The following is a 27793-nucleotide window of genomic DNA, read 5'->3' as shown; positions in this document are numbered from 1 at the left end:
TACATCTGTGAAGAACTCGTGTCGTCGGTAGAGACTTGTAAGTTGGATGATGTATGTCAGCATATTAAATTTCATAGCTGTCATTTGTACAGGCGACCCGGGTTCAGTTCCCGGTGGGAGCTCGAAGTCAGCGTTAAGGCTCAGTACTGAGAAGAAATGTAGCAATAAGCTTGATTTTCGTAGACCAGAGATTATTCCCAGATAATATCCAGCAGACCAGTCAATATACTGTATTTCGAGTGAGCCTATAATCGGTACTAGTATTTTCATTTTTTGTGCAATTTACAGAAATAAGAAATTTTAACTGTAATAATTGTCTTAATTTTTTGGTAGGGTTTTTTTTTTAGTGCGCGTGTTTCCGGGTTCGGTTCATGGTGGGTGCATATTGTTTGGTATTCACTTAGCATGGGGGAGCTATTAACGAAGTAGGAAATTCGTATTAAGAACTTTTCAAAATAAAATTTTCAGACCAGAGTACGAGACAGAATGGGAATAGACACTTAACTAAATACTATAGGTACTCATGCATACAGAAGAAAAATAGTCTTGCTTTATTATTATTATTATTATTATTATTATTATTATTACAGTTTAGCTAAAAGATTTTAACAGCTAATTCAACTTCTAGTGATGGACAAACACCGCGTGCGTGGGTTTTCTCGGGGTTCTCCCGTTTCATCCCACTTTCTTCATTCCACCATTTCATTCATCTCTCATCATCACCGTCTCCTTTCGCCTAACCGGTATAACCGTGGGACGTAAAACTCAAAAAATTTCATTTCATTTTTTCAACTTCCAGTGAAGCTACGTCAAGTAGTGTATTATGCTTATCGACCCAGTTTTTTTTTTTTTTTGTGATTAAAAAAGCAAAGAGAAAATACTTCGACTACATATATATCACTGGTAACTGGAACCGACAATCTAAATCTCACCGTTTTGAGCAGCTTCGGCGTTTTACGAAATTTCGAAACCTATACATTTTAATGAGATTGGAAAACACCCACTTTTTAAAGCTACATATTTATCAGATGATACTTGTTTTCGTTGTATGGTGTTTAAGAAAATATCTTTGTTTAATGCCAAAAATAGGTCTCTCTCAGCAATATTTTGTGAGAACTATTCCTGGTGAATAGTTGGGACATAAAGCGGCCAAGCCAGAACATGGGAAATCTTAGGACAGAATATAGGCTAATTTTTCCTCTGGATACCTGAACTTGAGGTTGAGTAAGCGTGATGTTTAAAATGATGTAAATGTGAGGTTGAGTGCAGTGTTCGAAGTGAAAAAAAAAAAGCAGAGGAGGTATATTTTATTACGATTTTGACTCGCCATACCGGCTATCTAAATGTTAAAATATAGTGAGGGTAAGTTGCCTGAAAGGTTGCATTTCTGTTAACATAAAGACTGAAAACCATTGGAGAGCTCCTCTTTAGTTGATGGGGGCATGGAGAGACTTTGATCCCGCACCAACTTTTTGAAAAAAAAAATCCTCTTATGTTGTATTATAGAGAATTATACGCGAAAATGCCCCCAAACCGAATTTTTATATTAACAATTTCCTGCGGGAAACTCCCGGATCCCCACTCGATTGAGGGGTATTGCAAACCACCGGAATATCCGTCCTCCGTAGCGGACAACTTCTAAATCGGTCCAAGCTCAAAACATGACAATTATATGCATTAAGACAAGAAGACACGCACACATAGTATATAAGAAACAATTAAATATGGCACATCAAAATATAAACTAGATGAACTTCTTTGAAGATACCTCATTTGAAAAAACAAAAGATAGGGGAAAAAATAAAAATGTCGGTGTTGTCAACCTAGAAATTATTTCTGCATAAGAAATAAAATCTTTCTACATGCAAAGCTATTTGTCAGTTACCGAAATGAATTTATGTATAAAAATGGATTTATTAAAGGTATTTAGCATCTACTCTCCAGTGATGATATGTTTTGATAACTGAAAACCTAGAGGTGGTATGGAATACCACCGCATACCGTCTCACTTTGACCATTGGTTGAGTGAATTAGTTTAAAGGAGGTAGGCCTACCTCTGATTGTTCCTATATGAAGTCAGGACAGTTTACCCTCCCCCCCTCCTTATGGGAACAGATTTTGAGTGTGCATTGTAAGACAGTTAATGAATTACTTTTCATCATACACCATTTAACTAAAATCCGTCTGGTCGGCCATAATTTGTGGATTATAATGTTAAGTGCTTTCATCTAAGAATAGTTAATTATTTTGTAATGAAAGATTTACATGCTCCCGATAGGAAACAACCCCTTCGATAATACACCGTAAACGTTGAATTCAAAAACCTGGGGAAATTGAACGAGACAGTTAGAGTTATGCGTTCTTTTGTTTTCGCGTACTTTCCATTGTGATGCTGTGTTCACTGAGAACTATCTTCGTTGGACCAGAAACAGAGAATCTCGAGAGAGAAAGAGTGAGAGAGAAGATGCTGGCTTACTAATGCTGAGTAAGTGCTGTTGAGTCATCGGTTCAAGGTTGCGGTCATGCGTTGGGCGGGAATTACACACACACACACACACATACTTACATTCAAATTTGGCCCTTGGGCGGTGCACGTGTGTGCTGCCGTTTCGTTAGATTCAAAGTTGCAGAAAATAAAACCGTTTCTCCTGCCTGTTGCATAAACGTTGAGGGAAGATGTAACATTTATGGTTGCAATTAATAATTAAGTAAACAATCACAAGCAAAAAGAGGCGTGTACATCATTATAACTTCGAGACTTCGCTCTCGGAAAATTGGTTGTTGCCAAACTATAGCGGGAAGAACTCGTTGAAACATGGCTATGGTACTGGTTCTGGTACCGCGTATTTCAAAAACCGAAGGAGCTTTTCATGTGCAATTGAATTAACATCATTGAAAAATATTAATGATATTTTATTTATTTATTTATAATGATATATAACTATATCTATATAGTTATATATCTAGATATATCTATATAATCTATTTATCATCATTATTAAGTATAATGCTTGTTCGCAGATCCAGGGACTAATAGGAGACTCCCCCATAGGTTAGATCTAGAAATGTTTCTCCCACGTTTCTCGATCTTCAGCTTCCTCTTTTAACTCCAAATATTTTCTTCTATGATTGTAATCGATAAGTCTTGTTCTTCCTATCCTTCGCTTTCATTCCATCATCTTCTCTATGACGGTATGAAGAAGCCCATTTCTTCGCATGATTTGTCCAATTCAGTTTGACTTTCTACGAAGGATGGATAAAAGTCTCCTCTTCTCTCCTGCTTGTTTTAAACTCGTTTGTTACTCTCTTTCTCTGTCTATTTTGCCTTCTCCATCTACCTTCAACACCACATTTAGAACCTCTATATATATTTATTCTCTAACTTCCATAATGTCCAAGTCTCAACCAGAAAGTCCAATACTCCATATATAGCACTTAACCAACGTCTTTCTTAGTCCAATACCTAATCACTTTGACGAGAGATGCTAACTGCACCAAAATACTTCCCAGATATTTGAAATGATAGACGTCTTCAAGTTCTCCTTGCTCTGTGATCTTTAAGGATATTTCAACGGAGTATTCTCATGACTTTCAACTTTTCGATATTTATTTATATTCCATATTGTTTCCCAATGTTCACAATCTCCTGTAGTCTTTCCTCGGTTAGCTGTAATAACCGTGTCGTCCGCATATATCACCTTGATGAGATCTGTATCCCGATTTTGAAATCTGAAACTTTAGGTAATGTTTCCTGCATTAAGCATTCACTGTAAACGTTGAATGCTTTTTTCTAAACTATAAAATCTATTTTCAACAACCATTTTACTATGATGTATTCATTCCATGTGAAATTTAAAAGATATTTAGCAATTTATCATAATAATACGAGCGCGAGTTCTGTTGAGTTCGTTCTAATTCCTGTAGTTTCAGTTCATTTGAATTCTAGTGAAGTTTCGGGACGCGGTGGCTCAGTCCTAGAACGTTCACCTTTGGTTCATGGAGTCTTGGTTCGATCCCAGCTCGCGCGAAGGAAACTTTGTTTTGGACAAACACCGTGTGTGTAGTTTTCTCGGGGTTCTCCTGTTTTCTTCCACTTTCTTCATTCCATCATTCCATTCATTTATCATCGTCGTCTCCTTTAGCCTAGGCTGTATAATCGTGAGACGTAAAACTGGAAGATTTTATTTCATTTTCTAGTGAAGTTTCCATTGATGTTGGCGAGTGCAATGTGGATTGAATGGAGTTCATACAATGTAAGCATCTTGGATATCTTTTGTTGTTTCAGATAAGATGTCCAACTTTTCCAGGTACTCACTATCCACTTCGTATTAAACACAATGGTACTTAGCATAAATCCAAATGTATTGACCAATCATGTAGCGTGAACACAGTTGCGAAGGGTATTGTTTTAAAAGAAAACTTGTAAAACTACTTTTTGTGTATGGTAGGTCTACTTTCTATCTATTATAATTTCTGTTGATAGTTTAAAATATTCTTTTTTTGAGGAATAAGATTTTATCAATAATAAAAAAATGACTATTGATTTCAGAGGCAATCGACATACTTTCTTCCGCGTTTTAAGACGATACGTCAAAGAATCGTGCGTTTCTGATCGTTGTTAATCAAAATGTGAACAGAGAAGGGATGTTCATTCAGCACGTGTTCTTATTAGCGTACACGGGTTCAATGTTTCACAAAAATTTGGTTAGGAAAGCGCTGCTCAGCCATGCATCACTTCTTGTATTCAATTACTGTATAACAGTTCTTGTTTTCGTTCTAAGACTCAATAACGCTGTTCGTTCTTTTCCTGTCAGTCTGTGAGTATGAGGATGTTCTCGAACCAAAGTATTCATTATTTACGTACACACAAAAGAAAGTTTTCCTTCCACGATGATAATAATAATAATAGTACGTGTTCTCTCAGCGTGTGAACTAGAGCAAACAGCAGTAGAATGCATTTTGACTGAAGAGGTGAAAGTTAGGAGCTACAAGGGATATAACTATAGTGAGAATGAAAGCAATCGTACCATGTTGTCACTTTTAATTAATGAATGTAATTAATTTCAGCATCACAACAGCTTGGTATGACGTAACACAGGATATGCAGTTAATTTTATTGTTATGTAGGGAATATAGATATTAAAATGACAAAATATTTTTATAGTTTTATAATTTTCTGATGTAATATTCAGAGAAGATCGGCTTAGTTATGGTAATATATTAAAGCACGTTTCCTTTAAACTTTTCCGTTTTTCTGTGTTTATAGCGTATCGTTTTCAGCTCCGACGCTATATGGAGACGTAGACCTACAGCTTACGATGGAATTCTAACCACCGCAATGCGTTCAAATTTCAAAGCTTTTTCAGCGGGAATTCCGGTTCTCTACAAAACTGCTTTGATCAGTATCTAGAAAGTATGAGGTCAATCTAATGAACAGATATCGCGCTCATCTTTGGTCTGAAGAGTTCCTAGTTACATCCAAGGTCATGTGAGATTACGGTGGACAACCTCGTGTCCGTGTGCTCTCCCCTTCCCTACTACTACACTTTCATTCCAGCAGCTCTATCACAACTATTCACATCCATTTTCTTCACCTTGCAGGATATCAATGTGGGATGTTAAGCTAAATACAGGGTGACCAAAAGTAGGTGTACACACCCCTGCATTGATCAAGTATAACATTCTAGTTTATGGACTTATTTGCTTCGACTGTTCCGGGCTTAAGTTATAAGTAAAAATACGTTAAAAACAAATAAAAAAAACGAGGTTTACGTGTTCGATAACAATAAGAAATGACATAAAATACGGGACGGGACTGTAAACCTACTTTTAGGCCACCCTGTATTTTATTTTCGTTTAATGTCGAACGAGGGGGACACTGTGGCTCAGTGGTAGAGCGCTTACCTTTGGTGCGTAGGGTTCCTGTTCGACCCCTATCTAGGATTGTGATGGACATCGTCGTCTCATAGGTTTGTTTTATGGAGGTGCTCCGATTTCCTCCCACATTATCATTCCACCAAATTATCCCATAATCATAATTCACTTGCCTTAATCATCTGTCTCTCTCAGTCTAAGAGCATAATGGTGTGACATTAAACTGAAATATTTCATTTCATTTTATTGTGTGTCGAACGAGGTGGTTATTGTAATTGATAGGGAATTTCAATAAATGTTAGTAATAATGAATAATGCAAGGAAGAATGCTAGTTTCTTTCGCAGCTACGTTTCACAATCACAGAAAGAAAAATGTACTAAATGTCTGTCGGCTATTACAACTGTTACTCATATTTTTAATTGATCTAAGTTTTTTTTTTAAAGCATCAAGCGTATATGAAATTGGACTTACTGTTACTCGGACTTGTAACCGATACAAGGAACGTGAAAGGAAAATTGAAGCGGGCCGCAGTGACTCAGTGAGTTCAACACTGGTGCGTGGTGTTCTTGGTTCGATCCTAGCTCTCACCAAGTGAGCTTTGTGGTGCGTGCGTGGGTTTTTTCGGGGTCCTACCACTTCCTTCATTCCACCACATTCATTCATTTCTCATCATCACCGCCTCTTTAGCCTAGGCGACATAACCGTGGACCGTAAAACTTAAAAAAGATTTCATTTCGGAGAATTGAACGCGGTACTACACACAGAGAGCATGTGTGTTAGCCATTTGGTCAGGAATTAAAACTTTTATCCATGTAATAAAATGTGTTTGCAGTAATAACAAAATCTACAATCCATATTTAATTGATTTTTCAAACAGAAGGCACTAGTCTCTGGTGGCAGTGCGTGCAGGTTCTACATAGCGTTTAGGACATTCAAAAGTCTTGACATAGGATCAGCTCTGAAGCTGATCGTAAGTCATGGGGTGAAGTGATTTATATTTTTGCTTACCGCAAAAAAGGAGAACGCATGCAGTTAACGTTCACAGAACATGTTTCTATTCAGTCGACACGCTAACCTGTGCAAAACTAAAAATTATTATTAAAATTGTTTCATGAAGTGACATGGCTGATGCATTAAATCCTCACTTGATGCATTCTGTGCAGAAAACAAAATCCTTTTATCTGAAACGAGCTTCCAATTAAAAGTTGAATAGTTTCCTCTGTTCTCACTGCGAACTCTCTTTCCGCTGCGGGCAGCTATGTATTCGAATCAATCTCGGAGAGCTCCTGTGTGGCTAAGCAGTTAGCGTACGCGCCTTTGGCGTGGGAGGTCCGGGTTCGATTCCCGGAGGGAGCTCATGTGGTTCAGATTTCACGTTAATCAGTAGGTCCCATCTCATATAGGTGCTGAAAGGGACGTTAAACTCAACGCAACTCGAACAATCCAATATGACCTCCACTTTTGCCTCTCATATCCCTTAAAGTTATTAGCATAATTTTTGCTTCACATTAAGAGTTTATTGTGGGTTATGATATTCTCGTTTCAAAGTGTTACACTTGGTCAGAAGCGGTTGGGACGCTCTGTAATTGTTCTTTGTTCGTATACTCTCTGCTAATTGTACTTAATATAGAGGGCTTTGTCATCCATGTACTATTTACATTCAAAACTAAGTTTGTTGTCTTCACCAGTGTTTTTATTGCCTAGATTTCGTTATACTCTCTTGTTTTAAGAGCGACTGTTGACGGCAAGTGTGGAAAATCTCTTCAGTACATAAGAAGCAAAGACTAAGCAAATGTATTCATGACTTATTAAAGAAGAGGAACATAGTCCTCAGTAGTGACAAGAGCGTCTTTTACTATGCAAGATACCGGTTTTGCTACTTCTAAGCTAACATCAGAAGTTAACATTTATTATCTAAGCACTTATTTTTTAGGGATGTTCAAACACTTCGTGAGCACCTATTTGCGTTGTAATTCTATTATAAACGCTGCTTAGAATAATTTCTGTCTTTTATATTCATTCCTTATGAATATTATGAAGTATATTACAGTGCTGACTGGTGTGTCGAGTTTATGCCAGGACCAAGTGAATATTAATAAATAAATAAAATAAAGACCCGGACATGTTCCAAAACTCTGCCTTTTGACCTCAAAGTGTGACGCACATAAGTCATCGAAAGGTGTGTAATATGAATACCTTGTTTGCATCGAGATTCTGTTAGCTCCGCCTGGGTGTCATGGTGCAGCATCCATGACAATAATTACATGTGTGACAGAATTTATGAAGTTACCGTGGGGCTCCTACAATTAGCATTTCCTTTTGTAGACACTGCGTTAGCGTAGTTTGTGATATAAGCAGTTTATACTAATGATACAGTATGCACCCTGCACTGAAGGGGGAGGGAAGAGAATATCAGTTGACTGCATTCAAAAGAAGCACTCGTAACGGTAAATCATACGTGCTGTAAATTTATTTTACATAAATTATAATAGTAATTATAGTATTCAGCGAGCTCATAGTTATATGCAGACAGTTTTAAGCTTCCAAGGGAAATGATAATTTAAATAATTTAGCACACCGTCTTTGAAACTCATGCTACCAGGTATTTTTTAGTCCATTATTGAGAGGGAGGTCTAGCATCTTTTTTCCGCTTTTGCGACAAAATCTTTTCCAAATTGATGATCTGATTCGGATATTCTCTAACACTGATTTTATTTTACATTCAGATACTGTCAAGAGAAATTGAGCCAAGTAGGACAGAAAGGGTCACTCACAATGCATATGAAAATTTTGTATTCTTAATATTCCATGAAATCGTAATGTTTACAATAACCGTGTTTAAGCTTATGCTTACGCAGCATAAATTTCATTCGGAAACTCTTTGAGTGCTAATATTAACTTTCCCATTTAACCCGGAGGTTCAATGCCGCATTCACAAAAACTCTTTATTGACTTCTGTCAGCCAACTAGAACTAATTTCTAATTTGAACTCCTATTTCTGCGAGATTCATCTTAATATTATCTTCCTATTTGCGCGTAGGTCTTCCTAATGGACGTTTTCCGATTGGATTTCCAGACAAAACTTTGAAAGCGTTCTTACTTTCTTCCATTCTGGCTACATGGCCTGTCCATCTGAGTTTCCTAGATATGATGATCCTAACAATGTTTGATAAATGCAGTTCTTTGTTATGAAGTTTCCGTCATTTCCCATTTTTGTTCCTCTTGGGTCCGAATATTCGACCCAGGAATTTATTCTCAAATACTTTTAATCTGTATTGTTCCCCCAGAGTAAGTGACCGTGTTGCACAACCATACAGCACAACAGGCATGATTATCTTTTTATATATTTTAAGCTTCAAATTCTTGGACAGAATTCGCGACAACAAAAGATATTGAAGTGAATAATAATAATACGAATACCCTACTTGCAATCAACATTTAATTAATTCGTGGAGATGATTTTGATCTGTTAATATTGGTCCTGCCGAGGTAGATATTTAAAAAGTATCCACTTTGTCGAAGTATTGTTTACAGTTTGGAGTGATCCAGAAGAAAGGATTTGGGCGTAATATATTGCAGCTAAAAGTCACTTAATCAAATGGATTTTTTTTTTTTTTTTTTTTGGTGCTTAAAGGAGGTGTAATTTTTAACGTAATATTTCATTGTCTTCATTATACTCTGGACTTCCTAAATAATTTCCTAATTAATTTTCCTAAATAACTTATAGTACGAAACATCACACATTTAGAAAGTCAGTTGTATAGTATCTACAAACTATTTTGTAATAAACTAAAAACTATTCCCTGTTCAGTTGAAAATCTTTTGTTGTCACGAATTCTTTCGAGGAATTTGAATCTCAAAATATATAAAACGTTAATCATGCCTGTTGTGCTAAAACATGGTCGCTTACTCTTGAGTTAAAGAAATCAAACTGAAAGTATTTAAGAACTGAATTCTGAGGCGAATATTGGGACCCAAGAGGAACTGGAACGGGGAATAGCGGAAACTTCATAACTAGAAGTTGCATAATTTATACTGTTTACCACACTTTGTTAAGGTCATCTAATCTAGGAGGCTCAGGTGGGCATGTCAGGGTTCTAGAATGGAGAAAGTAGGAACGTTTTGAAAGAGTAACTGAAAGATCAATCGGAAAACGAACATTAGAAGACCTAGGCGTAGATGGAGGGACAATATGAAGATGGATCTCGCAGAAATAGGAGTACAAAGTAGAAACTAGATCCAGTTCACTAAGAACAAAAGTTACTGGGCAGCTTTTATGAACGCGGCATTGAACCTCCAGGTTCCATATGTGGTTCCACTCACCATAGAGTTAGTGAGTTAGTTACAGAATGAAAATATCTTGGCATAGTGTGGTTAATAACCTTATTGGTGGACTGTCAAATTTGTGTGTACAAAGATCTTGAAAACTATTAGTTCATTTAATTGGATTTTATATTAAATTTTCTATGTTCCAAGAATTGTTACTTATTGGGTACCCCCTCCGCCTCCCCCCCCAAAAAAACTATGGAGCGTAATTAAAATCTTGCAATTGTAAGACAAATATTTATTCACCTGAGACTCATATTTCAGAAGAAAAATGAACACCACACACTGTTTTCGACAGATATTTGACAGAAAAGATGCAGTTGAGTAAAACAGTGAAATCTCTAGTCAGTGCAGTGATATTTTGAGATTTTTTTTTAACTACTACAATCAGTTCTGCTGCTTTTGCAATAATATACTCTTCTTTTTCTTTTTCGCTTTACTACTTTCTAAAACATGTGAAAAGTTTCGCACTACGTGTTTTCTTCTTAGTATGTTCCTCTCAATGAATCTTGGGGAGGATATGAACGAACAACGGTGTTATATTTTATCACGCGATGCGAAAAACACGTGAAAAACATTGCAGCTATTTCGTTTTCTTCGTTAGGTCATCGAACTGAAGTGAGGGGAAAAGTTTCCATCATCAACTTTGAGCATTTGGCTTTTGAAGGTTTTTTATTTCTCGTACTATTAAGACGGAAGCACGAATAAAATGTTTTAATTTTATTACCTTAAGCTTAATTCCTTTTTTTTTTTTACTTCGTTTTCTGTTACTTTAAAGAACAAAATATTAAATACCATAGGTATGTAAGTGCCCTTGGTTATAACTTTTTTTTTTTTATTACTATTAGTCCTGAGAAAGTAAAATCGTTTTAGTAAAGCTCATTAAGTTAAACTCCCTGCGAATTTAAGAGAAAATTTTTGAGAGAAAGTGCTTTCTGCGTGTCTTTTGAGATTTTAAAACTGTTACATCTAATTTCATAATGGTATGCTTCTCGTTTACAAGTTGTATAATTGCTGTTTCGCTGTTCGTAATCATTCACTGCCAAAGACATTTTTATTTTCAGTGGCGAGAAGTCATAGTACTAAACAGTTTTAATGAAATGTTGTTTGCATGGTAACGAATGTGTTCTGTTTATAAACTTTTTATCTGGTATTATGCATTGGACAGAAGTCTTCTGTAAATATACGAGTATAATGCTTTCTGCAGTCTTGTAACTTTTTATGGAATAATTTCGCGAGCATAAACTATTTTTGTTTTTAAACTGAGTTCTCATTACCTATTAGTTCCACTTACTTTTTCTCTGTTTTCGTAATATTGCATGAAAAAAAAAAAAACAATACTATGATCATATGAAGAATGCTTTAGCTATTTTTAAGTTCATTTGTATTGGAGATAAAACTGTTTCCAGCGTAAAAATATGGTGCCGAATTTCATTGCAGAGTTGTGTAAAAGAATATTTCCTATCCATTCGCCCTGTTTCCTATCCATTCACTGTCAGTTTCAAGAAGGAAGAGTCTAGACAGTCTTTAACAAATTGACGTGTATTTAGTTATTAGAAAGAGTTAGAATACAGTCAATTTGTCGAGCTGCCCACTGCCGCCCTTTTCAGCAGATTCACCGACGACTGATCAAACCACCGAAATAACCAACTGACTTACGACAATATTTGCTACGACTAAATACTACAATATTATCATTGTCACGGCCATTAAAAAAAAAATAGCTTTCGCTTATTTTTATCGAATCGTTGTGAAATATGTATTTTCAATAGTTTAATCGTTTTTTAAATATATTTTCAAAAAATTGCCGCCGCTTAAGATTTGCCGCCCTGGTCCCGGCCCTATGGCTCATGTCTAAATCCGGTCCTGTCTGCGAAACGAGGCGAGCCGAGAAATAAGTTTTTTTTTTTCGTCTCATAAGTGTTTGTATAACTCGTATCTCGTCTCGATTCTCAGGAAATTCTTTCTCGTCTCGTCAAAAACGTTTCTTGTGTTGTTTTTGTAAGTTTATGTATAAAATATATGCTCCGATTTTTTCTTAATTTCGTCTAGAAGTTATCAGAATCCCTCTGCGTCACCAAAGGTCCACAAAGAATATATTATGTAATGTCTTTATATCTTGAAACGAAGGGAGCACGGTAGCCGAGTGGTAGAGCGCTTACCCCTGGTGCGTGAGGCCCCTGGTTCGATCCTTGGCCAAGTAAGTTTGTGGTGGACAAACATCGTGTGCGTGGGTTTCCTCGGGGTTCTCCCGTTTCCTCCCACTTTCTTCATTCCTCCATTTCATTCATTATTCATCATCACCGTCTCCTTTAGCCTAACCGGCATAAATGTGGGACGGAAAACTTAAAAGATTTCATTTCATTTTCATTTCAATTTTCATATCTTTAAATGCTCTTTATCGTGTTCGTACAATCATTATTTTCAATTTCTGATTTTTATACATGTGAGTCATGCAACACTAAAACGCTGTTTATGATCCAAATCGTGGGTGAACTACTGTTGCCCGCCAGTCTTGAGAATTTTATCGTCTCGTCTCTTAGTTGAAAATGTGCTCGTCTCCTTTTCGAGACGAGACATTTTTCATCTCGTTGCCAACATTAGGTCTACGTGTGGTGTTTAAACATTTGTGTCCTCGACAATTATTGCGTTATGAACTGTGCACTCAAATTTATGGTTTATAAAGAGAAAATTTGAAAGCAGTTGTTGTTAGTTTATTTGGTATCATTTTGTAGATACTACTTGGCTCACTTTCTAGATTCCATAGTTTTGTAGATACTACCTGACTCACCTTCTGGATGCTACCGTTTTGTAGATACTACCTGGCTCACCTTCTAGATGCTACCGTTTTGTAGATACTACCTGGCTCATCTAGATTCTACCGTTTTGTAGATACTACCTGGCTCATCTAGATTCTACCTTTTTGTAGATACTACGTGGCTCACCTTCTAGATTCTACCGTTTTGTAGATACTACCTGGCTCACCTTCTAGATTCTACCGTTTTGTAGATACTACCTGGCTCACCTTCTAGATTCTACCGTTTTGTAGATACTACCTGGCTCATCTAGATTCTACCGTTTTGTAGATACTACGTAGCTCACCTAGATCCTACCGTTTTGTAGATACTACCTGGCTCATCTAGATTCTACCTTTTTGTAGATACTGCTTGGCTCACTTTGTACAGTTTTGCAGGTATTACATGTGGCTTAGTTTCTGTAACTTTGACATTGTCTCAAAATTAATTACTTAATTAAAAAAAAAAGTGGAGACGAGCTTATTAAATATTTTGAATTTGACTTATTCTCTTAAGTAAGGTACCCAATGCGTTTACGTTCTAGTGGAATTATCTTGATAAAAAAAATTATAGTAAAAAACATAAATCAAGCTATAAATATGTGAGAAATGAAGACAGTATTGCGTGAACATCAGAAAGTTAAAATGTCATTTCTGCATTTGTTTCTTTTGTTCAAATGTTAATTTTAATTTTTCAATATAATATAATAAAGTGCTGAAAGAAGCTTTACCATATTTTTGAGTATGAGTACTGTTATTTGCGTGTTTGTCATTTTTTTATTATTACTTTTCTGTTAGTTGTGAACTTGAAGGCCTACTTCAAATTTCCTTGTCGCGAAAAACACGTACTGGGCAATCGAAACAGTTAATTTTTCACACAGTCTTTATCCAGTCAATCTCAGTGATTAATCTTTAACTGCTTGTTAAAGCACATGTCGCCTTCCCGTACTTAATGAATTTAAAACAAAAAAAAAAAAAAAAAAATAGTGTCTACTATTTACATAAATAATTTAAAAAAAGAGAGAGAATGGATGTGATTAATCAGCGCACGTTTTTATAGGTGATAAATCATCCGGATATTTTTGGTTTCTGCAAACGGAACTCTCAATTTATCTTCTTGGTTTTTATGTGTATGTATGTATGTGTAGACATATGGAGCACTTGTCTGTTAAGTAGTCCACAAGTGCATTGGTTAGCAAGTGAGATCAAATTGCCTCATGCAAATCAGATGTTGACCATTAATGTCAAGTGCCTATATGCACTCCGATTAAAGCTTTAGTACTTGGAATAGTTAGTTATAGAGCAATAGCCGTAAGCATTCGATGATTCTTTTCGTACTGGTGATTCTGTACCAGAAGATTCTTTTAATTTATTAGGAAGTTAAAACGTAAGAGACATAAATGAAACTGTTTCCCCCCTTCCATTCTGTGATATTTTATGTGGGCTGCAAATTAACAAACTAATTTTATTGCCATCTCATCTCACTTAGTTGTGCAGTATTTCAACTCTGGTTCATTCAAAATATATATTGAAATATATCCGGTTACAGAAAAAAATAAATTGTACTCAAGGAAATGTCAGCTGATTAAATTTAATTCCGAGTGTACATTTTTTAATGACCTTTCTAGTACTAGCCTGTTGTAGCTTGATGAATAATTATGGTTGATTCGGTGTTTTTTATTCAAAGTGCAAGATACAACTATAGGGTGTTTCAAAAGAACACCGACAACGTTTGGGAAGTGATTCCTGACACCAACATGAGGCAAAAAGTATAGACCAACCTGGGTACACAAATCCGTCATTATTGGCTGCCAAAAACATTTAAAAAAATGAACTTTAAAGACCCATACCTCCAATGCTATGGGACCTACTATAGTCGGGTCCCATAGCACTTCACTTAGGAACTAATATGTGCACTATAATTTGCCCTATTAGATACCGACTAACTTTGATGTATTTAGTGTTCTCTGCATTTACTTCCAAACCCATGTCCCTGCAAGGGTTGAATAAGATCTCTGTATTTCTTCGTATTGTCTTCATATCATCCCCTGTTACATTTACACAATCGTTGTGAACTTTATAAATAACCACAAACTTATTTCTACGTTATTGTAAGATAACATAATTTTTCTTACAGTATTTAAATATTATTATTTATTATATTAAAATGTTGTTGGAATTAAGTTTAAGTCTTAAAACATTATTTAAAAGAAGTAATATTAAAGTTGCATAATGAAAACAACAATTTGAAGCGATATTTAAAAAAAAAATAATATATATAATTGTGTACCTCCTACCGACATTTAGTCAATGTTTTGAAATACAAGTATTTGCTAAGTAAATAATAATATAAATCACAAGAAATTGTCTTCATGTTGGTAATTTCGGATGCACTTCATGAAGGCATACTTGTGTATATTTACATGAATAACCAAACATTGATGTTAATAAAAAGAAAAAGAAAGAAAAACATTATTGAAATTTCAATAGCGTTTTCTGCTGACAGTTTCTTAATATATGGTTGTGTGTGTGTTGTCCCAATTCCTGTGTAATGTTTTCAAGGATAAATACCTCAAAAGAGAAATCTTATTGTGATCACTGTCCATGTTATTAAAATGTTGCTGTCTCTTTCATGCGTCCCCAAGATATGACGGAATTGAACGGTAGGTCCCCTCTGTGATATTAAACCTTTTAACGCTTGCCTGGTATACAATATATATAGGCTGGCATGTGGCCATTGTGCTTGTTTTGTTCAGTGACATGACATGACATGACATTTTGAAGCTTCTCCAAGGTTTTTCTTTTTAGTCTATCCCAGTCTCTTTGACGTAACATATTATGCTTTATAAATAGAATGTTATGCGCAAGATAAGAGTAGAATTCTTTGCTTTCGTAAGGTTGTTTCTTGCAGTAACTTTTAAAATGAATGCAATAGTTAAGGTTTTATGATTGTTTTGCAACATGTAGCATATAAGTTGAATAAAGTGCTCGATTGGTGTGGCAATTTCGTTTTTGCTCTTTAGCTGTATAGTCTTAAATCTTCGCGCCTACGAATACGTAGAAATTGTATTTCAATTCAGAAAGAACAATCTTAATACGTTGTAAAAAAAAAAAAAAAAAAAAAAAAAAAAAAAAAACAATATTGACCACAATATAGACTAACGTTGTTGTATTCAATATAAGCAAATTTAGTAACATGCTTCCCGTAGTGAAGTATCATAGTCCACTATATAAAATATAGCTCCACCTCTAGTTCAATTCAGTATATTCTTGTAATTATGTTAGACATTGCATCACTTTACCAAATTTTAATAGTAAATTTGCTATTTACACACGCATTGTGGTGTTTAATAAAAGTAACACATCAAACAATTTACTGTTTTAAATAACATGTAAGTGAAGTATTTGTAGTAAGTACTGCTAGTTATAAAAAAATGAAATTTGAAACTTATCACAAACCCGTTGATCTACGAAGGAGTACTGATGTACCTACGTAATGAAACGTGTATGAAGTTGGTTATGTTTAGTTCCATGGAAAATGTCATCAGCAGATTCGTATACATACACAGAATATCACTATTGAGTTGTCAGATTGTCAGGAACCAAGGTATAGAGGTACGTAGTCAGTTTCACGGTTTGGTGTCGATAATTTTTATATTTACGTAAGTACAGGGTAAATTTCGTTAGGCAGATAACACCACACACATACGCACACAACCTAGGTTGCATCCTCAAGTCTTACATACAACACGTTACTGTGTAAAACAAGATAAAATGTATTTGACTCCAGTAATACGGTATTGACATTGAGAAATCCATCGAAGGTACCTGAACGAAATATATTATGCTTCAGTCACTAATCTAACGAAGCATTTGTTGCATAAAATATGAACTAATAAGCTATGCAGCAAAAAGTATAACTTGACATATTTCTTAGTTGCCAGGATGGATATTTTAAGTATTTTCATACATCATACAAAAATATGTTTCGATCCCTTTTATACATAGGAACGTATGACGCCAATAATATGTTTGAATACAGTTTTCATTGCATTCAGATAACTAGATTGTCCCTAGTCGTTTCTGATTTGAGAAGAGAACTATTATAAAGGACATCATTTAAGGAAAAATCTCATATCAAACAGAAACATTTTGTTTTATTATAATGTCAGTTGTTGTACACTAGGAACCTTCTTTTGTCTTTTACTGTACGTGAAACCTGTAAGATACGATTCAGATTTACCTAAAGGTAGGTACACCGAAAAAAGTATGACAATTACATTGATCCCTATTTCTCGCATCTTGGGATTATTGAGATCCTTAAGAAATAATCTCATAATGTTATGATGACCAAAGAGAGAACAAATACCCAACTTTTTAAATTTTAACTACTAGCTGAACCTGCGCTATTTACACAGCGCATAGTTCTAATATGAACGTAAATATCTCCACTTCTCACTATTTCTGTGTAAGTCCCTTTAAGAACACAAGTAAAGGACAGGAAGACTCTCAAAGGGAGTGGACTTCTATAGACCAACATATAAATGTAATATTTTAATATATACAGTGTTAGGGAGAATTTGTGGCAAACTTGGATAAGTAATAGATGATACCAAATGCAAATATATTTTTTCTTATTCCATATCGGAGTACGCCTCATTTTGGGTCCACAAGCCTTCGAAGTTGCCAGCTTGCAGTAGGGTTTGTCATTCAGATTAAACCAAAGCGCCTGGAATGTCCATCAACCCGCTATACGTAGCTCCTATACTGGTTGCCTTTCACAAGGTTAATGTGACCAAAACGACGCCTAAAATGTAGAAAAGTTTTTTTGAAAATCTGAATGAAAACTGGCAAATTCACACAATTTTGAATCGACCAGCGAAAACGGCACGTTTCCAGCACTTGATGGTTTTCGAGATTTCATTGTCGAAATGGTTTGCCACAATCGAAAACTTTTCTAACATTTTAATATATAGATAAGAATCATCATTCACCGTAATATATTAGTTGAAATTATTCAAACAAAATAAACCTGTTCTAAACCTGTCTTATATTGATTTAAAAGCGTACTGTAAAGGATCGTCCTATCGGTGTGATCGTGATGAAAATTTTATATTTTGTTCGTAAATAAACAAGAACAATGGTATAACACTTCATGGAAAGTAAGTGAAGCACAGTATCGAAAACTACAACTGAAAATGTCAAACAAAATGATAGTAAGAAGACATAATTCTGTAGTACACAATTATCGTCAAACTTTTTTTTCATTGACTGACAAAGTAATATCATTAGCTACAATCTTTAATGTTATGACTAGACAGTAGGAAGTATCAGAAAAGAGTTTCTATGTAGTTTCAGAGAAACTGAAAAAATCTAGTTCTCCTTGCCCGTGTCCTCTTCCTGTTTACTAACTTTTATTTTGATCAACATCTTCCTAGTCAACAAGTTTGAACTTGTAAGACAACGGAAGTTCAACATCGAGAAACTTCTAATGAAAACTTCGAAAAAATTGTAAAAAAATTAATGAAAAAAATTTAGTAGTGCAATATTTGAAGCAAAATTATATTTTTGTTATCTGAAACTGTGAACTAAAGGAAGTAGGACTTTCAAGTGATTTTTAACATCACATTTCTGTTAGTTTTTTTTTTTTTTTTTTATCTAGTACGTATTTTGAAATATATCCTCACTAGAATCCGTATTACCAGCGGATAAAATTTACGGGAGATTTAAGTTATATTTAGTAAATCCTCTCATGGCTGAGTAAATAAAAAAAATATATATAAAACAAAAAATGAAGAACTCGGTCGTCGCAAGAGAAACAAGAAGTCGCTTCTTTTGAACTTGTTTTTGTAGAGAGAAGAAAAAATGGTGGCTGAGACGACTTCTTAGAGACGTTGTTCCTTGTTCCAAGACGATGAAGCCAATGCAAGTGTAACGATCGCAGAGATACGGTTGCTGTCTGGTTTTACAAGAATATGTGGTTTCTGGAGTTCGATCAGAAATAAATAACTGGGTTTACTAGATCAAAAAATGGGTCGGTTTATATTTTTCTGCTAAGAAAGAAGGAAAAAATCTGTTACAGAAAGATAAATCATAATATTAGAATTTTAAACCGGAAGTAGAGACAGACATAACAGCTAAACAAAATTGGTGCCAAAATTCTTCGTTTACACTACACAAAATTTGTGATGTATCATTAAGAATTTTCCAAAACATTATACTTGCAATTCAATGTCATATATAAAAAATACACTACCAAAGAATTACAAATGCAGGAAATTCTAAATTGTTGTATGCACCTAAACGGTAATTTTGTTGAATGACTTCGATTTGATATTCTATTACAAATATTTAATTTGTTTTAACTCGTCTCAGAACGATCTGTACCACCAACAGTTGTACCAAATGACACTACAAACGCTGTGTATACTTCAAATATAGTTACACTCTCTTTACACAACTCTGTTACCTGTTCTTGTCTTTGTATTGCTTTAAAGAAACTCTGTTTTCATAACTTCCTTAAGACTCGCATTCTATATGCCCACTTAATATGACACCAACATATGTAGGCTATTGTGCTTCAGTAAGGTATGCTTCTGTCTTAAAATGTAAGGGCTTGTATTAGGTGTTTCCAAAGTTACATTCGGCCAATCCTTTTTGTGTGATCTGAAATACGTTCGATTAGCGAGGACCGAGAATCGAACTTCGAACATTCCGTATGATAGCCGAGTATGGTTAAATATATTCAGCATAAGTTAACTATCAAATATTAAATTATAACTAAAGGTTGCTTTCGAGTAGTTGATTTATATTAATCAGAAGCTGAGGCTTGAAATTCTCCTGAAATCATTACAACATTCTGTTTGAAGAGGCGGAAGAATTATCGTATTTTTATTTGTACTGAAATCTTTGTTGTTAATTAAACAATTTTTCATCAGTTCAAGTATTCATTAGAACTCGTCCTTTCTGACTTAAAAAAGCGAAACTGCAGTGACATAGTATAGTTGTTCTGCATTAAGTTCTAGTACTTGTACCAACACATGCTTTTAAGACGTTTCATGTTAGTAATTCATTATTTAAGCTTATAACATAATTCACTGAAGTTCGATTTCTAGCAAATGAAAAGTACTTAAACTGTTTTACTAAATGAGCGGGAGAAAACTAATATATTTAACGTTGTTACTTTGTAATCAGAAAGTCTCAGGTTCGAAGCTGGAGGTTCTGGCTATTCTAACTCCGCTGTTCATTTTTTCTTAGTTCCACCAGGCGAATGCTGAAATGGTGCCCTTAAATATAAGGTGTGATGAACTTCCTTTCGCTTCCTTTTCTACGATAGTTGTAGGCTGTACTTACTACAAATAAGTAAGTAAATGAATGAATAATACGCGTTGTACATGTGCTAGAAAATTAAGCGGAAAAGTTGTAATATTATTTCTTTTATTTTTCATTTTAGAACACGTATTTGCAGAAATCAAATCAAAATTATACCGGCACTAAAGAATCCGCATGTCCAATATGCCTATAGCTAAAACATTTTGGATGAAGCTCTGAAATTAATGAAAGATTGTAATAGAATTAATTATTAGGGAGTCCAAACCATGCATTGAAGAAAAATATGTTTGTCCTTTATTAGTTCCAATAAATAACTGAAGAACTGAATATGAGTACAAAAAAAACTTAACTAGGTAGATGAAAAGTGAAGAAAGTGTTACGAGTAGTAGGTGATAATAGAACAATATTGAAAACGATTCCATAAAGGAAAAGAAACTTTTCCTTATTGTTTAGAAATTAATAGCAGTTTTGAAGGACTTGGTAGGAGGTGTGATGAAAGCAGAGGCTTCGATTAGAGGGACAAGAAGGGGCAGTTGCCCCCCCTAATCCTTTAATGTATATAGTTTCATTTGGAAATGTAAAGTTTTTGTATGTATTACTAGTTCACAGAAAAAATGATGCCATATAATAATTGCCGTTGCGTGAGTACGTATTAATTATTTGTCTTCCCGTGGAGTTACGAAAGCTACAGGAATAGCGTTTTAATGGCAATCTCAAAGAAATTAGTATTGTAATTGCGTATTTCTTTAAATGTCGTAGCATATGCTTGTAGTATTTACTATCTTCCATTTTCTAAGAGTAATAACTTACATTTAGTAGCATATGCGGAATTAAAAATGTAAGTTCATTAATCCCCTGTTTCAATGTAACTTCTAAAAAAAACAGCCTTATTATTCATTAATATTATCCTTTCTATTTATTTGTTTTACAAATTTGTTATTAAATAATCTGATCACACAAGTTTCCAGACAGAATTTTAAGATGTTCATGAGCAAGAAATCAAATCTCTTCTTACACTTTCGTTGTTTAAAAAGTACAAAGGGCTAGTACCTATTTGCGTTGCTCTTGTCAATTTACTTGGTAAAATATGAAATACGATATATGATATTTAACTGAAAAACATAGTATCCTATTAGTTATACAACCTTTTGTCAAACAAAGTATTAGAAACAACCAGGAAAACTGACATTGATATACAAATGTTCAGATCATGTCTTGCCCCCCACTTTTAACGTCCAATAGTCGCCACTGGGTGGAAGTAATAGGTGGTCTTAAAGAGGGAGATTACTGTATGATCATGATATACGGAAGGTTCTTGGTTGGTGATAAGTGACCCCCAAGGGATGACAGAATACTTAGATGAATACTCAAGTTAAAACAACTCAAAACCCAAAAGTGACGAGCCTGGAATATAAGCAGTTACAAGTTGTTGTTGGACATAATCTCAGTTACGTTAGAAATGCTTGTGACCGATCAAACAATCGCATGTGATGTGATTGAAGTCTTTTTGTCCATCAAGTGTCGTGACCTAACCGCTAATTCTAGGTTGAAAAGCTTGAAGAGTCAGCCAGGGAAGTGCCTCCAGCGACGCTCAGAGGAAGAACCAAAGTAACAGATGACTTGACAGGAAATTGAAAAACGCTTCGTCAGGGTTTGGGATGTACCAGACGATGACCCTTTCAGCTGTTCCGTGCATTTGAAGGTTCAGTGCGCTTTGTTTTTTTGTCACGTCTAACTGTACAGGAGATTTTTGTAACAGAAGGAAACATGGCTATTAGTTATAATCTTCCGCAAGTTAATAATTGTTCTATATACCACTTACACTCTGTATGATTAACTTCTGTGATTTCGCGCTTTATGATATTATTGCGGTCGCAGTATAACACGAAATATCGTATAATCTACGATTGACTGTACCCAGCATAAACAGTTTTGACAACCTTAATGGTTCCTGTTGTCACATAAGGGAAGGTGTATCAATCTTCAAGGAGTCAAAAAATGAAAATTCTAGGATAAATTTTATTTTCCTAATAGGTTTCACCAGTTTAAGTACTTTTTTTCCTCGTGTACAACCAATTTATTTTAATTGAGTATTTTCTAGCTTTATACAATGCTTTTCCGAAGACTATTCTAAGTAGATTAGCGTCATTTTTGTTTTTACAAGTTGAATTGTAAAGCCAAAAGGCGAAATTTTGGAGGAGGGAGCACCCTAGAAATTGAAAAACTCTGATGGACTAATTTTGCAATTGACGGTTTCAGCAACTTATATTTTTGTACCAAAGAATATGGGTACCAGATAGTGAAGTATTTCAGATTTCCTCTCTAGAAGGTGTGGACTTTCAATACACGAAAAGTGAAAGTAGTATCGCGAAAATATTGGTAACCCACGTTGAGCACAATCTGAGATTTGGATTGGGAAAAATTTTCTTAGTTTTGAGGGGGGGGGAGAGGGCGTAAGTCGGTGTGCGGTTTAATTTATTTTCATGCAACAATGTTTGCGTACCTTATCTTTGATCCCTTTATTCTTATAAACATATTGCCTCCTGGAGGCGAAGCAGGAGCATAACACTTAACACTTGGAAATCCCCCTCCCCCCAAAAAGAAATTGTACATAAAAAAAATATTGCGCAAGCAAGAAGGCATTAGTAAAGATCCATATTTTCGAAATTTCATGTGAGTTGCATGCTGTGCTTTCGTTGTTTTCGTAAGCTTTATGATTGTATTACTGGGGATGCTAAGCATAGTGTTAAGGCGCTTAAATTTTCTAATGCTTGGATGATATTTCTTCGTATGAGAAGTGTGGATTTGACTCACCTTGCATGTATTATAAGTTTTTTTTTCTTGCTTGGATGTGATAATGTAAAAAGAGTGATTTCTGTTTCGTCGCATCAACGTAAACTTGTTTCAAATCAGGAATCTATATATAAAAATGAAAGTGACTATCTTTGTGGCTTTATACCTCTTGCGCCACCCGACCGATCTCGATCAAAATTTCAACGTAGATGAGGTTTGGACGTTTTTATCATTTCACTGTGAAGGTACAATAATGTCCAAAATTATTGTCGCATGTCTATAAATATGTTGTTGTAGGAATATAATTTGATAACGAATTCGCTCGGTATTTCTTATAATGTTAGGATGTGTATAATCGCCAACGACATGTATGTGGCAAATTTCATGTCAAAAGAGCAGTAAATAAGAACAATAGAACGCAAATAGAACTTTCTTGTCCATTTAGCAACATTTTGTTTTACTCATTCTAATTTTCGTATTTGTAATTATTTTGCTATGAAATTTACCACAAATATACATTTCCCGATTATACACATAGTATCAGTATTAAAAGTACCCTGCAAAATAATTAACATATTATATTGTTACAAGAAGATGGTTATAGATTGCGACAATCATTTTGGACATGAGTGTACATCTTGGTAGACGAAAGAGATGCATAAACATGATCGAAAATTACCGATATTAGTGTCGAATCCAGTTTTCGGAGTCGCTGAGATGAACAGTGACACTTCCGATGCCGTTTAAATCAAAATTCAGTTGCCATTAGTACTCCTAATGGAGGATGGTGACATGTAAAAATAATTGAAAATGACTGATATTAGTATCGAATTCATTGTTTTTGGGGTTCCTAAGTTGATTGGTAACAGTTTTGGTGCCCTTTTCCCCTCTAAAATGAAACGTATTTTCCTCGCTCGATGAACAGGTATTCTGCTTGTAAATAAATAAAGCTCAATTTCCACTGGATCAATGGTCAAACTATGATGGAATTTGCGGAATTCTCTATTTGTTGTTATTTATATTGATAAATAGAGAATAAACAAGTTTATTGAAAACTAAACTAAGTAATACAACTAATAAAGGATAAGAGATGCCGCAGTTGGTATGTGATAAAGACTCGTGCAGAATCCGAATAATATTCGGCCATTGACAGCAGTGCAGTGTCCGTTGCAGCTGTCGATAAAAGAATTTGAAACAAAGACTCGTTATTAGAGGAAGCTTAAAAATTTCCAGTTTTTAACATTAGGTTTATGTCATCCCCCCCCCCCTTCCACACGCTATAGTGCTTTATACATGAAAATGAGTTGCACTGGAATTTGAAGTAAACTTGTGCAAATGCGCGTATTGCTGGCAGGCGAAAGGGTTTTCAAAACTTGAGAACGAAATGGAAACCAGTTTGATGCACGTTCTCCTGTGGCAAGTGAGTCTGATGAGGCCAAATTGCTCGTTAGATGGTTGTTGAAAGGGTAATCGTGTCGTAAGGTAGTGACAGAGAGGGGATTGGTATAAATATCATCCGTTGACATTTGATGGCTGTAGACATTGCTCTACAATGTATTTTATATTCAGCCGCAGTTACAAGAATACATACACACCTGGCATGCGTTCGTTTTGATCAGGAATCTAGTTCTGGCGACATTTATTGGAAATTCATTTTTTTTTTTTCCTACCTGGTCTTCTGACCAGAATTTATTGCGTTATTCCCGTGCCAAGTTTTGAAACGACAGTTCAGAAAGATTGCGTAGAAATAGATTATATAGGCTCATAATCAAAACTATTTTGCACATCGTTCCAGAAGTTCTTAATCATACAGTATCCTTAATACGTTAATTGTGACAGTTTCTAACATATATAAACCACGGGCGTCATTTAAGGGAGGAAGGAGGGGGCACTCCCCCAAGAGTTCGAGGAATACAAATACTTTAATCGATTGTCTACTAGTATACTAGTACAAAACGTAAAAGTGTTATGTTGGTGGTGCTCTTGCCCCCCACAAGCAAAGTCTGAAATGACGACCCTCATGTACACCTTAATGACAGCAAATTAAAAATTTAGATACCACAGAAGAAAAAAAGTTCGTTTTTTTTTTTAAAGGTAATTAGAGAGAGACCGACCGACAGACCGTCTGTCTGTCTGTCTCAAAAATGCATTTATTCTCCAATCTCCATCCCGAACTTTCTACTAAGACCGGAAGTGGTAAAAACCCAAAAGATAGCGAGAAGCGTTTTTAAATCTGTCTAGCGCTGTAGGAATAGGTATTATCTCTCTTAACACTCGATACAAACCATAAATCGCAACGTCCGGTTTTAACGTTGATTGCTGTAGAGTAAAAACTGTAATGGATGGCAAGACGTTTTCTGCAATCAGTTAGTTATGTGTCCCAGTGTCCCAAGAATAGATTCCACCTCAACTTTAATATATATCTATTAAAATCGGAAGTGATATAAATCTATTACTACTTCCGCTTTCAATTAGGATGCTCACCGAACCGCGAATAAGTCGTGGATATCATATACCGTGAAATAATCTGAAATAAGTCGTGAATTTCATCAAACCTCAAAAATCTAGACAATTTTCAAATAAATATAAAGGAAAAATTGATCACAAGAGAATTGTGCTTTGGTTGCAGAAGTGTGCTTTGGAACTAATTTCAAATTTAAAATTTGGAGAACTTGTGTCCCGAACCGGACGGATTTTATTGTCGTTGTGCGGTCAATAAAGATCATTTTTATTAACTTTCCCACCGTGAAATTAAAACATTTTAAGCCATGAAAACCGTATGAAATGAGATGAGAGAAATGGAAAGTAAGAAAGTTGATCAGAGCATGCATTTAAAGATACTATCTTAGCATTCACCTGGTGGATCTGAGGAAAAACTGTAGATGACTAGCCATCGGATTCGAACCTGGAACCTCCTCTGTGCAAAGCAAGAACGTAAACTATTAGCCTACTTTCGCTCGGCAGGAATTACAATTTGAAAATATCTGTTTATTCTTAAATTAATTCTAACCATACACGGTGTGTATTCTGTGAGAATGGGAGAATAAAATCATGTTGCCACGTTAACTGTACTAAATGATTGTTATATTTTTAAGATACACCTTTTTTCTTACAAGATAATTGCTATCAGGAATTTATGGCAGTGGTGGTAACGTAAGCAACTAAATATAAGCGTTAAATTTTGTCATAGACTTGTAAAATTCGTCGTACATTGAATGAGGAAACAAAACAGGTAACTGAAGGACGACTAAAGAAAGCAATGTTGCCATGTCTTTTCTAATTGATAAGAATGAGTTTCTTGTAATGAATGAAAGCTATTTGGAGAAACAGCATTGGAAATTGGAATACGTAACTCAAGTAGATATAAATTGCGTGTATGATATCCAGTGACTTGAATTTCAAGGTTGTATCGTTAAATTGACCGCATTTTCTACAAGTGTAATGTTCCATCCTCATAACTGGATAACTTGTTCCATCTTGTAATGATTTGTTTTGTAGTTGATGGGAGCAGTTTTGTAGACACTTTCCGCGAAAACCAAAGCTAAATAATTTTTTAAAAAAAGTGTTTGTAGCAGTATAAGTGCTGAAGAAGGTCTCGTATTTTCGTAAATTAATTTAGAAACTTTCATTTGAAGTGGACCGAGCAATTACTTCTCTTTTTTTTTTTTTTTTTTTTTTTTTTTTTATTTTTTTTTATTTTCTGCTGAGAACAAGAAGATACAATAGCGAAACTTTTTAAAACTCATGTTAGGAAACCAACCAGCCGCGTGTTTTAGATCTACTACCTCTGGCTTGAATCCATACTTGAAACTCAATTTCTCATTGTTTTGTTTTTGCGTTACTATTTGTTATCAAACAGATGGACTGTTATGAAAGACCTTAATTCCTATAAGAAATGTATCATTAAATAAATCAATTATTATCTTTATAGAGAACATCGACGTTCATCATGGGATTAGGGTTGAAATCTCTGTCCCTTGTTCTAATTATGCCCTTGATCCCCAACTTTCTTCAGATGTAGAAAAATAAACTCTGAGGGGAAATAGTTTTATACAAGAATTTGAGGACGACTACGACGACGACGACTACTACTACTACTAGTACTAGTACTACTACTACTACTACTACTACTACTAATAATAATAATAATAATAATAATAATAATAATAATAATAATAATAATAATAATGAATCAAAAGATTGCAATCTTCGCCAAGAATTTTAGGAATGATCAAAAGAATGCATCTCTGCCAATAATTAGTTTTTGGATCAGAGGTCAGTATGTAGTTCTCCAGATATAGGCGTACAAGAAAATTGTTGATTGAAATATCTATTGGATTTTTCGATCCAATAAAGGAAATACACGACATATTGATGCAGAGCTGTACGTTTAATTGCTGTAGGTCGAAGTTGATTGTTAGAAATTTGTGAACGAGTCTTATTTTTGTGGAAAGAAAGAAAAGAAAAAAAATCGCTGTCAGTGCTAAGAGGTCCATGAGAAAAAGAGGAAATCTAACAACTTGTTCTGTTACGCTTGTATAAAGTACATCTCAATTCTGTTGTAGTCACTTGTTTGAAAGTTCTAAGAAAATGGCTGACGTCAGTCACTTGGGAAGGGAAAATCAGATCGTGACAAGTGTTTTTTTCCTTATCGTGTTCGTTACAAACAGCCT

The 27793-nt window shown here is 34.9% G+C and overlaps 1 protein-coding gene across 10 annotated transcripts in view; it reads left to right on the top strand.

The window, feature by feature from the left end:
* Unc-115a (actin binding LIM protein Uncoordinated 115a) overlaps window positions 1-27793 on the top strand; it is a 292228-nt gene that overhangs the window by 156971 nt on the left and 107464 nt on the right. Inside the window, exon 2 of one of the 10 annotated variants that reach the window (XM_081734656.1) lies at window positions 15641-15658. The exons of the other annotated variants lie outside the window; for them this stretch is intronic. Within the exon in view, the coding sequence (XP_081590782.1) occupies window positions 15641-15658 (18 nt within the window). The remainder of the gene's footprint in view (window positions 1-15640; window positions 15659-27793) is intronic. 10 annotated transcript variants of the gene reach the window in all.

This window comes from Thermobia domestica, chromosome 12 (assembly GCF_964235325.1).
Source record: "Thermobia domestica chromosome 12, izTheDome1.hap1.1, whole genome shotgun sequence".
NCBI classification, from domain to species: domain Eukaryota; kingdom Metazoa; phylum Arthropoda; class Insecta; order Zygentoma; family Lepismatidae; genus Thermobia; species Thermobia domestica.
Note: the sequence above shows the minus strand (reverse complement) of the source record. Positions and strands in the feature narration are given on the sequence as shown.